The following is a 15311-nucleotide window of genomic DNA, read 5'->3' as shown; positions in this document are numbered from 1 at the left end:
CTTTTGTGCATCTAGGCCTCCGCTAAGCAATTTATATAATATCATGTAATCCAACAGCCTCATGTGGTAAGTAGTATTACTAAACTGATTCTGAGGAGTAGAAGACAGAAGCACAGAGAGGTGAAGGTAATCAAGGGTGGAGAGGGATTCCAACACAGGCAGGCTAACTCCAGACGTTACGCTCACCACAGCACAGAAGGATACAGAAAATAAGGCATAGATAGTAGACCCTTGTGCTTTGTTCTCAACTGCAATTATTTTATTTAATGTAATATTTATCTTATTTTATTCAACTGAAAATTAATCTGTCAACAAATAATACTTACAGCTGTTCAATTTGTTCAAATTCTTTCCCCTCATCTGTGTAACAAAAGAAGAATTTAAATATTAAGATTGGTTTACTATTTTTATGGAACATTTTACTATGTTCACTTTACTTTTCCCCAAATTAAGAATGCTCTGTGCTGTCTTCCCCCTTTGGAATAAGGGAGAATGTACTACGTTAGATGGCAGCACTTTTGTCATGCCTTCCTCAAGCTCCCCAGGCCTTACCCACATTTTCAATCAATCATCAATGAGTACCCTGGCATTTGAAAAAATAGAAATGATTAATTTGCAATTAAGTTTATTAGATTTTCATTAAAAAATACAAAATGTAAGATTAATTTTCGTAGTGGACTTTTGGCTTCTCAACTCATCATCCATCAGGCACAGAGTAAAATACAGGAAACCGACAGAAAAATGTCTCTTACATGAAAACTCCAGAAAGTTTGATGAAACTTTCATAAAAAAATGAATTATCTAAGTGAAAGGATAGTTGTCTTTGCAATCTTTTATGTTAAACTTTGCCAGGCTTTTCTAATATTCCAGCGCCAAAACTTGTATCACCTAATTGGTGTTCAGGCACTAGTAGTACCAAAGAAAAGACAAGAAAGGTATTTTTAATACTAACCTTTTTAAGAAGTACATGGATACAAGTTCATAGCTCACTGTCACCACTGTTACTAACATAAACACCACTCCAAATGAGAAAAACTGGATTTTCCCCCCAAATTCCAAAGCCACTGTAATATATTAAGTCATAACATGATAGCCTTACAGAAACAACAAAAACAAAAACATTCCTACCTGGTTGTTTCTTTTTCTTTTGGGTATACATTTCACAAAGCAGAATAGCAGCCACTAAAAGAATAACCTCAGCGACTATTGCAAGGAATGGTTTAAGGGGCACCAAATAGCTCAGCACGACAAGTTCAATGAGATTTTCACTCTCGCCTAATTGGAAGACTGCATGGCACCAGTAAGACCCCCGATCTTCCTCTGAAAGTTGTGTTATCTTGAGCTTTGTTTCATTACCATGTGCTCCACTGATCACGTAGAACTTATTCATTTGAGTGTCGACAGGGACCTGATAGAAGGAGACACTAAAATCCATAACTATCATATTGCAAAAAAGATACATGTCCTACAGGATCCAGTTTTGAGTTACAGCTATATGATAATGCCGGGGAAACTGCTTATTAGAAAGTCATGGAAGAGCATATTAAAATTTGTGAGAAGTTATATAAAACAGAGCTTTAGTCTTAAAATTTGACCTCTTAAAGGTAGCAAACAACATACAGCATACTTTGCCCTGAGGTTTAGCTTTGAATGTCTGAAAACTATAGTAAGTAGTTCATTATGGGTAAATATTTTATGAGAAAAAAATGGGGAAAAATTCCTGCCATTTGGGTGTCATGTTCTAATCCTCAACTATTCTTTAGTCAAAGCACTTTCTCCTTCATAGATCTCAGGCATGCTGAAACAATAACAATCCCTGAAGCTACTAAATCTGATCATTCTTACAAAGGCAGAGCACTGGCCCCTGAAGATGGGACATCCAAATGTGGGGACTGCAGATGAAATCCTCAGGCCTTTGGAGCTGATGCAGAGAAAAGGCAGAAACTGCCTTTGGCCCGGGCATACATGGGGTCTCACACCTGAAGGAGCCCTGGTGGCACAGTGGTTAAGTACTCAGCTGCTAACTGTAAGGTCCGAGGTGCAAACCCACCAGCTGCTCTGCGGGAGAAAGATGTGACAGTCTGCTTCCACAAAGATTTACAGCCATGGAAACCCTATGGGGCAGTTCTACTCTGAATCAACTTGATGGCAATGGGTACATTTTCTGTCTTTTCGTTCCTGAATTTCTCAGGTAAGCTAGATGCTGCAATTCCCTGGATTTCATTCACCCTCTCAAGAGCCATACCAAACTATTTCTTGGGGCTTTTAAATTTAATGTTTAAATTAAATTTTATTCTCAAGCCATTTGATGCCTTCATCACTGTCTTACTCCACTGCACTGCTCAATATAAATGCTCATGAGCATATACATACTCTCGGAGCTTATCTAATGAAGAGCTGTCTGAGTTTATGATCTGCCAAAATATTACAGCAAACTGGCTGGGCTGCACTTTACAGATGCACGTTAAATCAGAGCCAGTGAAACAAAAGCACCTGTCCTGCATTTGTATAGCCACCCAGGTGATTCTGACGCAGATCGTTGGTCTACTTTTTGAAAAATACTTAAGTCAGGGTTTCTGTACCTTATTTCCCTGCATTTTCCTCACATCCTAATGTCATCCATGCTTAGGGCCAAATTAGGAGGAGGTTTTTTGGGTGGAGAAGTACAGACATATGTAAGTCTATATTCTAAACATTTAATATAAATTAGGTTTTGTCTGATATTACATATGCATAAATAAAAAATGTTATGTATCTCAAAGAACAAGATTGCTATTTATTTTTACATATTTACATGTTTTTAAAAATAATTATATACACACACAATGATGGCCTTTTCTAGTCATCAGTAAGAGAGAGAAGCTGAAGTGTTAATGGTTTAAGTCTATACCTACATGATCTGGAGCCACTTCTCAAAAAAATTAAAAAAATGTTACCACAGAATCAGCCACTATTCTAAGTCCTTCCTCTGTCATCCTGCAACAGCCTAGCACAGCATCAGTTTTGTCTAAGAAGGAATTCAGTAGCTCCTTGTTAAGATCTACACTATCTCATATTTTTCCTTTTAGAACTACAAGTTGCTTTTAATTTCAACACTTAGTAGCACCAGGGCAAAAAAAAAAAGGGTGACTTCTAAGGGACAATGTCCTGAATATCCCTGCCATGAGGAGGAAGGAGGAAAACTAGACATGATTTATTGAGTACTAATGGCACTAGTTTTTTTTTTAATGGCACTAGTTTTTTTTTTTTTTTTTTAATGTTTTTTTAATGTTTTTGTTAGATCAGCTCTTTGAATGGGCATTTCTCTTAAATAAATAGGAATTAAAATTATTTGGCTTCCCTTAGGTCTCCAGAAGGCCAAAAAAGGTCAACGACACTTACTAATAAACAGAAACCAAGACATAAATTTAAGTTATCAAATTTTCCATATATATTCATTTCTCAAAGAGTGTAGTGGCAATGCATTTATCACAGATATTTTAGAAAGCAGAATCAGGGAAAGACTGGCGTTTTTTCTAGTTACTTTCTTTGAAAAAGAAAACAAATCTCTTTGAGAAGGGTATTTCAAACATGGTCAATGAAAAATGAACTGTGACTTCCTTTTAAACATTTAAATAAAATGCTAAATTAAAAAAAAGTAACAGCTTATGAAACATTCAGAGTAGCTTTAGATGTATAATGTAATATGCTGACCATACAGTTAACAATTCCATTTATCACTGTTCTTTATGAATATAGATTAAAGAGCAATAGAAGTATAAATAGTCCTAAGAGTTTTGAAACTGTTATAATGCTATTATTTATGAAATAAAGTTTTTGTTTCTTCAAAGACATTTAATCTTACCTGTACACTCCCATTACTACTGTACCACGTCCAATTTAAAGGAAAACAATCTTGACATTTACACGCCAAGATAGTAGAATCTCCCACATAAGTGACTATTGGCTTGTGTTTTCCTTGAATTTCAGGGACTAAGGAAAATTTAGAGAAATGTATGTTAGTGTAAAGAATGGGATTCCATTTGAGGATGTTTTCTTCTTTCACTTTCTCATTAGTATATCATTTTTATACAGTTTAAATTCTATATAAAATGAAACTTATTTACAGTAGTTAGGATGCTAGGTATGCAATGCAGAAATAGTAAGTGTAGTACTGAGTGTTACAATAGTATTATTTACGAAATAAAAGTTTTTATTTTAGTTTCTTTAGTATGTCACCCATGAGGGTCTGAATGCTTCAAGTCATCATGCTTCGGATAAGAAAAACGCCTCATGTTTGCAAACCTTTCTTCTTACCTACCACGTTACCTTAGAGCAATTATTTTTTCAAAGTTCTACCCTTAGATGCCATTTGAGTGGAGAGACATAATTATCAGGATATAAAATCATTAGTTGATGCAGAGTTGTGGAAAGTGAGCAAAGAGTTGGAGAGCGTGGGAACATGAGAAAGGAACAAAGAAAGATTACGAGAAATAACATGAGACTGAAAACACTTGTATCATGGTTTTGTTAAAAAAAAAAAAAGATACTGATATTATCATAAATTTCTTAAGAAGAGCTGAAGCAGAAGCCATTAGTAAGAGAAAAAAATGAGCACCGAATTTAGAAAAATATAAGTTTCAAGGATATAAACAAGTTGGTAAAGAAAATAAGAACATAAGCAATGAGATAATAAGCCAGCTAATAGCCTATATGATACAATCAGTTGTTTCTAGTAACCCCAAAAAACATACTGTAAAATATACACTTATCTTACCACCTCCTTAATACCCAGCTGGGGCTGTACACCGATCAAAGATTACTGTTATGTTTGTTTTTATTACTTTTCTAATTTTAACAGGTTTTTGTTTTTGCCTTTACTTTGTTTTTGCCAGCACAGATAATGCCTGAAATGATAATGTTAAAATTCTTAACATAAAACTTTTAATACAAAATGTATTTTACGGTGGGCAGAGAGTAGGAGGGTCAATTTTAATTACTAAAATTAAGTTTCTAGACTAAATATACTTTTTCAAGTACTCTTGGGTTTCTTGTCAGGTTGGCAGTGGGTTGTTTTTTTCTTGGGTTTCTTTTACAAGGTAACTGCGCCTGGGCTGGGTGTCCGAATTGTAAAGACGAAGAAAGGAAAAATAATTGGCAATAAATGGAAAAGAAATTTTGATTTACACCACTATAATAGAAGTGGTAACAACAGCATTTCCCTATGGGTCCTGTGGTTAATGTTACAACAATAAGTGCTGAGAAGTCTTTTTTTTTTCGTTATCATTTAAACAGACCTAAATATTAGGCTGTAATACAATTACATATATCATCCAGTCTTTCGCCAGTGTTGCTCATCAGCAGAGTGTTGAATAAGGTTTTTAATAATAAAGAGATGCAAATATGAGGATATGTCAGCCATGAGGGCGTAAATGCTTCAAGCTGTCACAGGAAAGATGACAGAGCAAACTGTAGGTCTGTGGTTCCCACACTTTTCATAACAAAGGAAATGTGTTGTGACAAGATGGAATGATCTACAATTTTACATTAATCAGGATGTGAATTACCAATCAGGATCTGCAATCACACCACTAATGTTCTACGGACACCTAATGAGGAACCACTAGGGTGCCCCTGAAGGGGGAGACAAAAAAGGTGAATATATGGAACTAGCTTGATTTCTTTAGGAGCTTCTCATAAAGGATGCCTGATTGTAGGTACCCAGTCAGCAGAAATTAGGTAGCTGAGCTGGCCAGAAGATACTCTGAGCACTCCTTTGAGAGGCTACAAGCATCTTACACTCACTATGAACACCATTAGGCTGAGGAACATTAAGAGCCTTGTAGTTAATATGTGCTCATTTTGAAGGCAATGTCACACAGTGTGGTGATGAAGATGGGATTTAAATCTAGGTAGCATCTGACTGAGAATTACAGCTTTGGTCTTTCTAGCCTTGAGGATTTGGTTAGGTCATAGGCAACGTACAGTATTGAGAACATAATGTATAATGAGCGTTGTGCATAGTGAACACTGCAAGATTCAGACTTTTGTTGTGATTGATCATGTACTCTTTTCTTAATTAAGCTTTCTTCCAATCTGTAATGCCATGGCCTTTCTACACAGTGGTCGTTAGCCAGCTCAGAAGGAGAAGGAAGGAATGATTTCTAGGCCAGCTAGCCATGTGGAGCAGAGAAGGAATAAGACCTAAAATAAAAAGAGGTATTGGAAGTCCATCTGAACACATTTCAAAACCACGGGAATGTGTAAAAACACCCCCAAAAGAGGAAATGTCTCTAAACTGAGTCTCTTATGGATCAACCAACCCATCTGAGAAAGGAGGCTAAAATACAAAAAATGATGAATAACAGGAGATGAATTCACAGGAGACAAGATTCAGGAGAAAAATGCAGAAGCAGCAACTTTAAGATGGCGTGACGGTACCAATTCATCCTTTAATAACATGTATTAAAATGAAACTGTAAAACCAATTCTACTGCATTCATCACGCATTCAAGTCCTTGGCTAAAGCAGTTGAAAAAGATTATGTTTGTATAAACTTTACAACTTAAGTATAAATTAAAAAAAAAAAAAAGTATAAATTAGAACAACTTAAATCAGGGTGCCAAATTACTGTTCCTTACCAAATAAAAAGAAATGAAATAGGTTAAAAAGTGAAAAAGAAAATCTTGCTTTCAGATCTATGCCGTATATGGAGCAGAAAAAAACACATGGAATAATAACTTTATATATTATTATAAAACCTTAGAAAAATAGGAAATGACCCATACATAACATAATGGTTTTACCAAGAAAAGGCAGAATAAAGCAGATAATACTTTGAAAACCGATGAGCCAATTTTTTACGTAACAGGGTAATTTCTGTCCAAATACTACAGCCTTGTTTTCAGATAAAAATACAGAAGGTGTCTCTCATGTAAGTGTTCTGCCCCATTAGGTCTAGCTACTTTTGTTAATTTGGTTCAGTTTTCTCAGTCTGCTGTTACCCTTTCAGCTCTCCTTTGTAGACCTAGATACCACCCCAATGGAAGAAAACAACCAATATAAGAAAACTGCAAGGCACTCCAGCATTCAAGAGAAAAGACTGGCCATCTGTCCCGATATTAATGCAACTTCAGGATAATTTAAGTTCTCGAGAAACAATAAGTTGAAATGACAAAATATTAAAAGACTTAAATTAGGCTAGATCACAGGCGGTTTTATTCTTTTTTCTTACATTAGAGCCAGTTTCTTCATTAGAAAGATGAAGAATTTTGGAGGCTGAGAGAATAGAAGGCTTGGCAGTGGGCTGCAGACTGAGGCACCTGTTGACCTTCATCCTCTCATCACCCTCCTATTTTCTAGCCCCAGAGAGGAATATTGTCCTGGATGGGACTTATTTGAGGACACTAACAGAAACCTGTTTCTAAGGCTGGAAATTTGGGGGTATAGATAACTGACTCCCAAGATCAGCATTCTTTTTCTGGTTCAGGAAGGTATGTCCTCCTATCAAAACTGCCAAATTGAGTTTGCAGTTTGAAGGAATAGGATAATGTTAAATACATACTTTGGTTTAAGGTTAGGCCTAACTGAGGAAAAAGAAGCCCTCCAAAAGGTCAAACTTCCTTACAGGATTTCTACAGCTGCATTTGTGTTCAAGGCCTGCTTTGGTTTCCCTTTTTATCGTGCATACTTCCTTATCTATGATTTTTATTGTGAGGTGGAGTGATGGGACTAGCAAGAAGACTCCCTTTTCTGACCAAACACTTATCAATCTATCGGCTCAATACCACTTTCTAGTAACACCTTATTCCCATATACCCAATAACTAGCTGAAATATGTGAGTACAAAAGTATTTAAGGGGTAAAGTAGCTACTTGAGGAGTAGCCTCAGGTGGTTTAACTAAAGACCTGAAGATCAAGTAGGGATTTTAGCTTGGTCAAAACTGGGATTGTTTTCTGAAGCCACAAGGCTCCCCTCCGAACCTCAGATGGAATCAGAGCCACACCTCTTGAGTTACACGTGGAAAGGTTGCAGTGAGTGCGTCTTCATCACTGCTTCTAATTAATTCGGCTTTCTGGACCCCAGGAAGGCTCACCTTAAAATGATCACTACTTGGGAGTACCAACTTTGACTTTGAAACTAGCTGTGCTGGACACTAGTTGTTGACATAGTTCTTTTTCCCAGATTGTTTATTCCCCAGATACCATATTTCTCTAACTTAGCATGTTTCTTTATAGAAATTAGGTCATGCTTTGAAGGAGAATATGTGTTGGAATATGATCAAAATATTGAAGTTTACCCACAGGCTGAGAAAATTAAAAGTAGAAGAAAGGTTACATTTGGGGGGGGGGGCAAAATACAGCAGATCTGCTGTTTTTCAGTAAGCCTCTAAGATACACTGTCCTGGAAAGCATACTGGTAGCTGAAACAGGTTTTTCATGAAAACCTTGGTTAGTCTATGAGGCCCTTCTACAGTCTTGCGGTAATAAATCCACCAGCTCCCAAAAAGGCAGTAGCAGGGACTTTGCTGATGAGTAGTAGTCCTGAGGACTCAGGCTCACGCACTATACTGGGCTCCTGTATTCGATAGCAGAATTTTTTTTTTTGACTCATTTTAAAAGAAGATAGGACAGGCTTTTCATCCACACTCAATTCTAGTGCTCTTAAGAAAAACTAATAGTTCTTCTCAGCAAAAATCATAAGCAGCCAGAATGGAGAAGGTATATAAAAGGAGAACATTTATAAAAATACACACTATTCCATATACCTCCAGATCTAATTAAATAATAACCACAATATTAAGAGCTCTGTGGATACCTTTATATTGGACTCAAATGAAATGATTTCTGCAGCAATATTCAATACAGATGAATAACAGAGCAGAATTATTTTATCAAACAAGGCTTGGAAGGGTCCAAATTTTTACATAATTTTATAAATATCTTCAGGATATAGTGCATACTTAAAAATTACATAACCGTTTAGTAAGCAGTAAAAACTAATAAACTGAACTACTTCAAGCAAGCTAGAAAACCAAAAAGAAAAAAACAAAAGTAGTAATTAATATTCAGTGACTCTCATCATTCCTTAAATACTTGATTCAAAACCTAGGCCTGGAGTTCTTATTCCTGACAACCCCCGGCATCAAACTTGTTATTGTTAGGTGCGCCATCGTGTCAGTTTTACTCAGCAATTTGATGTACAACAGAATGAAACGTTGCCCAGTCCTGTGCCATCCTCACAGTTGTTGCAATGTTTGAGCCCATTCTTTCAGCCACTGTGTCAATCCATCTTGTTGAGGGTCTTCTTTTTCATTGACCCTCTACTTTACCAAGCATGATATCCTTCTCCAGAGTTTGGTCCCTCCTGATAACACGTCCAAAGTCTGTGACGTGAAGTCTCGCTGTCCTCGCTTCTAAGAAATATTCTTGCTGCACTTCTTCCAAGAACATCAGCTTAGTTATCTCAAAACATATAAGAAATCAAGAGGCCTTCCCTGAGAATATTTGGCATTAAATTTATTGGCATGTTGAAAAGTAAAATGCGTCTATTAATCTTCACATTAGAGGCAAGAATGATCACTTCCAAATAATAATTCAAGTAAATTATTATAATAAAGACCTAACAAGATAAAATGTAGTATGTTTACTATTTATACTTTAAGGAGGCATGACTAGTACACATTTCCAAAGAGGAGCGCTCTCTAAAAGAAAAAAAATGTTTAAAGTTAAATCTCCTGGAAGCACTTTAAACCTCAAGATTTGCTGAGCATTTCCTCGGGATCTACAGGCCTCCTTTACATATTTAAAGGAGTCTCAATAAAATGTGTATTATGCTTAGAAACATAGAATGTTTAGAAGTGAGGATGGCAAGATTTCGTCTCACGTACTTTAGGCATGTTATCAGGAGGGACCAGTTCCTGGAGAAGGATATCATGCTTGGCAAAGTAGAGGGTCAACGAAAAAGAGGAAGACCTCAGTGAGATGGACTGACACAATGGCTGCAAAATGGGCTCAAGCAAAACAATGACTGTAAAGATGGTGCAAGGCTGGGCAGTGTTTCGTTCTGTTGTGCACAGGGTTGCTATGAGTTGGAACCAACCTGATGGCACCTAACAGCAACAATAAAATGTTACTGAGATTTTGGGGTGTGCCTGTGTACGTGTGTGTTTAATATTCTTTTTGCTCACTGGAAATGAAGGAAAGGGAAAAGGAAGGGGGGAAGGATGGAGGGAGGGAAAGAAGGAGGGTGCAAGGGTTGGATAGGAGGGAGAGCAGGAAAATTTAACGTGATGCAAAGACCAAAGTAGCTAATGTGGGGACAGAACAGCAGTTTCCAAATACCAGCATGAATAGTGGTTCTCTAATCTACCATAAAATACTGAATTTTTCCTTAACCCAATTCTCCAACTCAAACAATCTGGATTATTATGAGACTGAAACCTTCTAGTGTTCTGGTTTAATGATGGCAATAGCGGAATAGTCTGTCTGTCCTCATTGGGCGGAGTGCTAGACTATATTCTGGGGTTTTTGTATATTTTTAAAAGTCTTTCCTTGAGGAAAAAAAAAAAGGAGGCCATCCTTTGTGTATCTCCATATTATTTTTAAATTTTATGTATCCCTAAAATCCCACCAATAAAGCATATTCTCAATGTCTGGGAGATGCAGTAACTCAGATATCTGAAGTGTATTGTAATTAATTAGTTCAAGATACTGATATGACTTACAAAGAACCTGGCAACCTAACCTTTCCAATTAAAACCTGTGCTTTAAAATGGGGGCTGGGGCAGGAGTGGGAGTGGACTGGGAGCTGCCAGCTCTGTCACTGGGTAGAATACTGGGAAGGTCCATTTTCAAGGTCCCCTCTTGTGGGTCCATGGCAAACATAATTTTCTTTCAGCTGTATTATGTTTATAATAATAATTTTAAAATTTGGGGAATTTAAAATTCAAAGAACATAATACTGAAAATATTATTCCACCATTTATTAGTACTGACCTTTGAAATGAAATGTGCCCCTGTGTTCCTTTTTCTCTCCAAAGAAACAAGAATAACTTCCCATTTGGTTGCTTTTAGTGATTGTGAACCTAAAGGTAATTCAAATTATTAATTTAGGTTTAGTCTCAAAAAAACTGCTTAATGAAAATGAAAAGACTTATCCATTAATCAAAATTTAAAAACACTGAGAAACACTTCTGTAAACATTCAAGTGTATGCAAAGGTAAGAATGTCAAGTTAGTAAAAATATTTACAATTGAACTAATTTCTGCTAGAAAAACAGGTTACAGTTTTCATACTCACTTGTATTGGGTATACAGGATATTTCCCGTCCTATTGATGAGGGAATTATTCTCAAGTACTTCATCATCTTTTTTCCAAGTTACATTTACTGCATTCAAATCCCCAGATGTTGTGAACTGGCATGTGAGTTCTATATTAGAAGACCTCTCTAAAGTGATATTTTTTTTTACTGGTACACTGGAATGTTCTATTAGCCACAAAGGAAAAAAAAATTTGAAAGTTACATACTGGGGAAAAGTCCAATACATAAAACAGCTTAAATGATCAACCATAGTGCTCTATCAACCGTTTAACGTAAAATCCGTTTGCTTGAAGAACTGGTCCTCTGCCAACAGACTGGTTCCTTTCTTACTCTCTTTATTAGGCACTGCTGAAGAAAAGTACTGTTACAACATTAGCAAAGTCTAAAAGATCTTATACTGTGAACTTTACCTCCTTAAAATCTCTACAGCTGAAAAGAACATAGGAGAAAGAGTACCAAGTGTAACATATGCTCTGAGAGTTTTAAACAGTACAAGTGTAAAAACAGACAAAAACAAGTGGGCAGAGAATGGGGTGACTGTTAAAATTGTTTTCAGTAACCATATTGTGGGTTACTGAATATTTATGGGAATGTTTTGTGTGTAGTGTGTGTTTGTGTGCTATACAATTTCTATCTTTCCCAGTTCTTACTCCTTAGGAAACCATAGGGGTTAGGTGAAGATACAGACTTAAGACAGAGAATTAAAATAAACATCCTGTAGTTCTGAATTTTAACTGCATGTGAAACATCAGTATAAAATCCTAAAATGTTTCCTCCCCCCCCAAAAATTATATATATATATATATATAAAATCTCCCACTCATGGAGGGTACATTGAGCCAACTTCTTTTGAATGGTGGTAAATAATGGAAAGGAATCAAACATGTTCTCTTCCTTTCCTGTGTTCACTGTATCACTGGCTTAACAAATAGTAGAAGAATCCCTGCAAATAAATGAAGATAAAATCGTAACAATAGGATACATTATTGCAACTCTTAATGCATCAGTGGATCTAGGCAATTTGCATCAACTCCTGCAAACCTCTCAAGAAAAGAATTATGTGTCTCTGGAAAGAGGGTACCCCACCACCTAGAAAATAATCTTGTCAAAAGGAAAAGGGAAGGGAGCTGAAACTGATGAAGTCGCTAGATCCAATTATCACTTTACGGGAGTTACAGAGGATGGCGGAACACGTTCTGCTACACCCCGAGAAGGTATCAACAAAATCCAGATTGTCGGGAAACTACAAGATGAACGATCCAGTTTTTTTTTAACAAAATAAATTAGAAAAGGAAACAAGAAAAAGGTATTATTGAGGAATCTAAAGACAGTAAGATACTTTAAAATGTCTTTAAAAAAAAAAAACAAAATCAAACTATAGTATTTTGAGATACAGACCTGGTAAATAATAAAGAAAGTGACTACCACAAAAATCAGAATAGCAGTTACTCTTACAGGGAAGAGAGGAGGTTCTGTAATATAAACACATTTCTAAAGATTTCTTAGCACTCAAAACGGCATAAAATCCAAAACCTATTGTCCCACAGGGCTTCCACGTTTGCACATCTTTACAGAAGCTGATTGCTAGATCTTTCTTTCTCAAAGTGGCTGCTAGGTTTGAGCTACTGACCATTCAGTTAGCAACCCAAAGCTTAACCACTGCACCACCCCGGCTCCTATAATAATGGCATAGGGCAATTAAAACTAGAATGCAAAGCTAAAATACAGAAATCTTAAAAGTTTTAAGTGAAATAAAATACATGACTTTTAATTACATTTACTTTACAAAACGCTTTCTTAAGCAATGACCAGGTGCAAAGTTTGCAAACAGTGAAGTACAGCTAGCGTGCTTTGTGTGCAGGTGCTTGAAATAACTGCTTGTATAATTCAAAAATCACTGAATTGAACTTTATGTTCAAAAAGAAATAAACAAATAAAACCAGGTATAGAAAGACCTTAACAAGGCTCAATTATATAGGGAAAAAATTGCATAAGGAAAAATGGGAGGATTATTTATACATTTCAGCATATTTGCTGAACACTTATATGCCAGGAGTCATACTAGGTACTACCAATGGGAAAAAATGTTTCAAGATATAGTGTTTTTAGTATTGGGCTCTTGTTTTGTGTAATTTCTTCACTTTACCTTTAGTTCTGGAGTACCCTTAAAACTTAATCCTACTTCTCTTTCAAATACTGTAACTCTCCTTAACGTCATTAGCAAATTTCTTTTGAAAGAGTTACAACTACTCCTCACTTAACGACTACCTAATTATCCAACATTTCACATTTACAATAGTTGAAGAATCTACTAGCTGACCATTTTGCGCATTAACTATGTACATCTGGCAGTAAGGAATGTCGAGATGTGAAACAAGAATAACACTTGTTGTAATGGTTAATGTTATGTGTCAACTTGGCTGGGTTATAACTCTCAGTGGTTTCGCAGTTATGTAATGATGTAATTTGGCAGTTAGGCAATGATGGAGTCATCTTCCATTTTTGCATGATGATGATCTTCATGTAATGACCTGTTCTTTGGAACCTAACCATGTCAACAAATGAGAACTGGGTGTATTTACACAGAGTCTCTGTTCTCATCAGCATTCACACTTCAGTCCAACATATTGTGGTGTCTTAAGCCACCACATTACAGAAACTACTTTCTCTTAGGTTAAAAATGGCCTAATTCCTTATACCAAAACTATCCCCAAACAGTTTAGCTTAACTAGTAAAAAAATGTCTGCCTATAGCACTGTGCTCTTTTATGATCTATCTACATGGGATTAAACCGACTACAGCACCTCAAAAGATTAGATAGGAAACAGAAGTGGCAGTGAGTTTTATGTTAAACAGGAAGGAGCAACTTTGAAACAAAGGAGGGTGAGGATGATTGCAAAACTCTAAGAATGTAATCAATGTCACTGAATTGCACATGCAGAAATTGTTCAACTGGTATATGTTCTGCGGTGTATATTCTCAACAACATAACAAAAATAAATTATTAAAAATAAAAAATGACCAAGTTATCTAATTTGATGACTTCTCTTCAGATCTCATGTTCTATTTGAAGTCTAGTGGATATCAGACACTTTAGGAGACTTTTTGTTCCTTGAAATTCCCTTTATTTCTATTTCACAATCCTAATATTTCTTATTCATTTTCCTAGCCAAATAAATTCTTTTAACCATCCTTTACATATTGGTTCTGCTTGGGTTTTGTTCTCTGACATCTTTACTTTTCAATTTGATACACTACCATGGTGGGTTAAATTATTAACTTTAGTACTCATTATTCTTAAACTCCTGTTGTGTTATTGTTAGGTGATGCCAAGTCAGTTCTGATTCATAACAACCCCATGTATAACAGAAAGAAATGTTGCCTGGTCCTGCACCATCCTCACAATAATTGCTATGTTTGAGCCCATTGTTGCAGCCACTGTATCAATTCATTTAGTTAAGGATCTTGCTTTTTTTCCCTGACCCTCTACTTTACCAAGCATGATATTCTTCTCCAGTGATTGGTCCCTCCTGATAATATGTTCAAATTAAGGAAGATGAAGTCTTGCCATCTTTCCTTCTAAGGAGCATGCTGGCTGTGCTTCTTGCAAGACGGATTTGTTCATTCTTCTGGACGTCCATGGTATATTCAGTATTCTTCACCAACACCGTAATTCAAATGCATCCATCTTCAGTCTTCCTTGTTCACTGTTCAGCTTTTGCATGCATATGAGGTGACTGAAAAGACCATGGGTTGGGTCAAGAGCACGTTAGTCATCAAAGCGACATCTTTGCTTTTTGACACTTTTGCAGCAGATTTGCCCAATGCAACATGTCATTTGATTTCTTGACTGTTGCTTCCATGAGCATTGATTATGGATCCAAGTAAAATGAAATCCTTGAAAACTTTAATCTTTTCTCCATTTATCATAAAGTTGTTTACTGGTGCAGCTGTGAGAATTTTTGTCTTCTTTATGTTGAGGTGTAATCCACACAGAAGTTTTTGATTT

The 15311-nt window shown here is 36.2% G+C and overlaps 1 protein-coding gene across 1 annotated transcript in view; it reads right to left on the bottom strand.

The window, feature by feature from the left end:
* EMB (embigin) overlaps window positions 1–15311 on the bottom strand; it is a 50217-nt gene that overhangs the window by 8764 nt on the left and 26142 nt on the right. The window contains exons 3-7 of the mRNA XM_049863526.1: window positions 11281–11467; window positions 10978–11066; window positions 3845–3972; window positions 1129–1408; window positions 327–360 (exon numbers count right to left, since the gene is read on the bottom strand). Coding sequence (XP_049719483.1) covers window positions 327–360; window positions 1129–1408; window positions 3845–3972; window positions 10978–11066; window positions 11281–11467 — 718 coding nt within the window. The remainder of the gene's footprint in view (window positions 1–326; window positions 361–1128; window positions 1409–3844; window positions 3973–10977; window positions 11067–11280; window positions 11468–15311) is intronic.

This window comes from Elephas maximus, chromosome 2 (genome assembly GCF_024166365.1).
Source record: "Elephas maximus indicus isolate mEleMax1 chromosome 2, mEleMax1 primary haplotype, whole genome shotgun sequence".
In the NCBI taxonomy this organism is placed as follows: domain Eukaryota; kingdom Metazoa; phylum Chordata; class Mammalia; order Proboscidea; family Elephantidae; genus Elephas; species Elephas maximus.
This window is presented reverse-complemented; position numbering and strand designations above follow the sequence as displayed.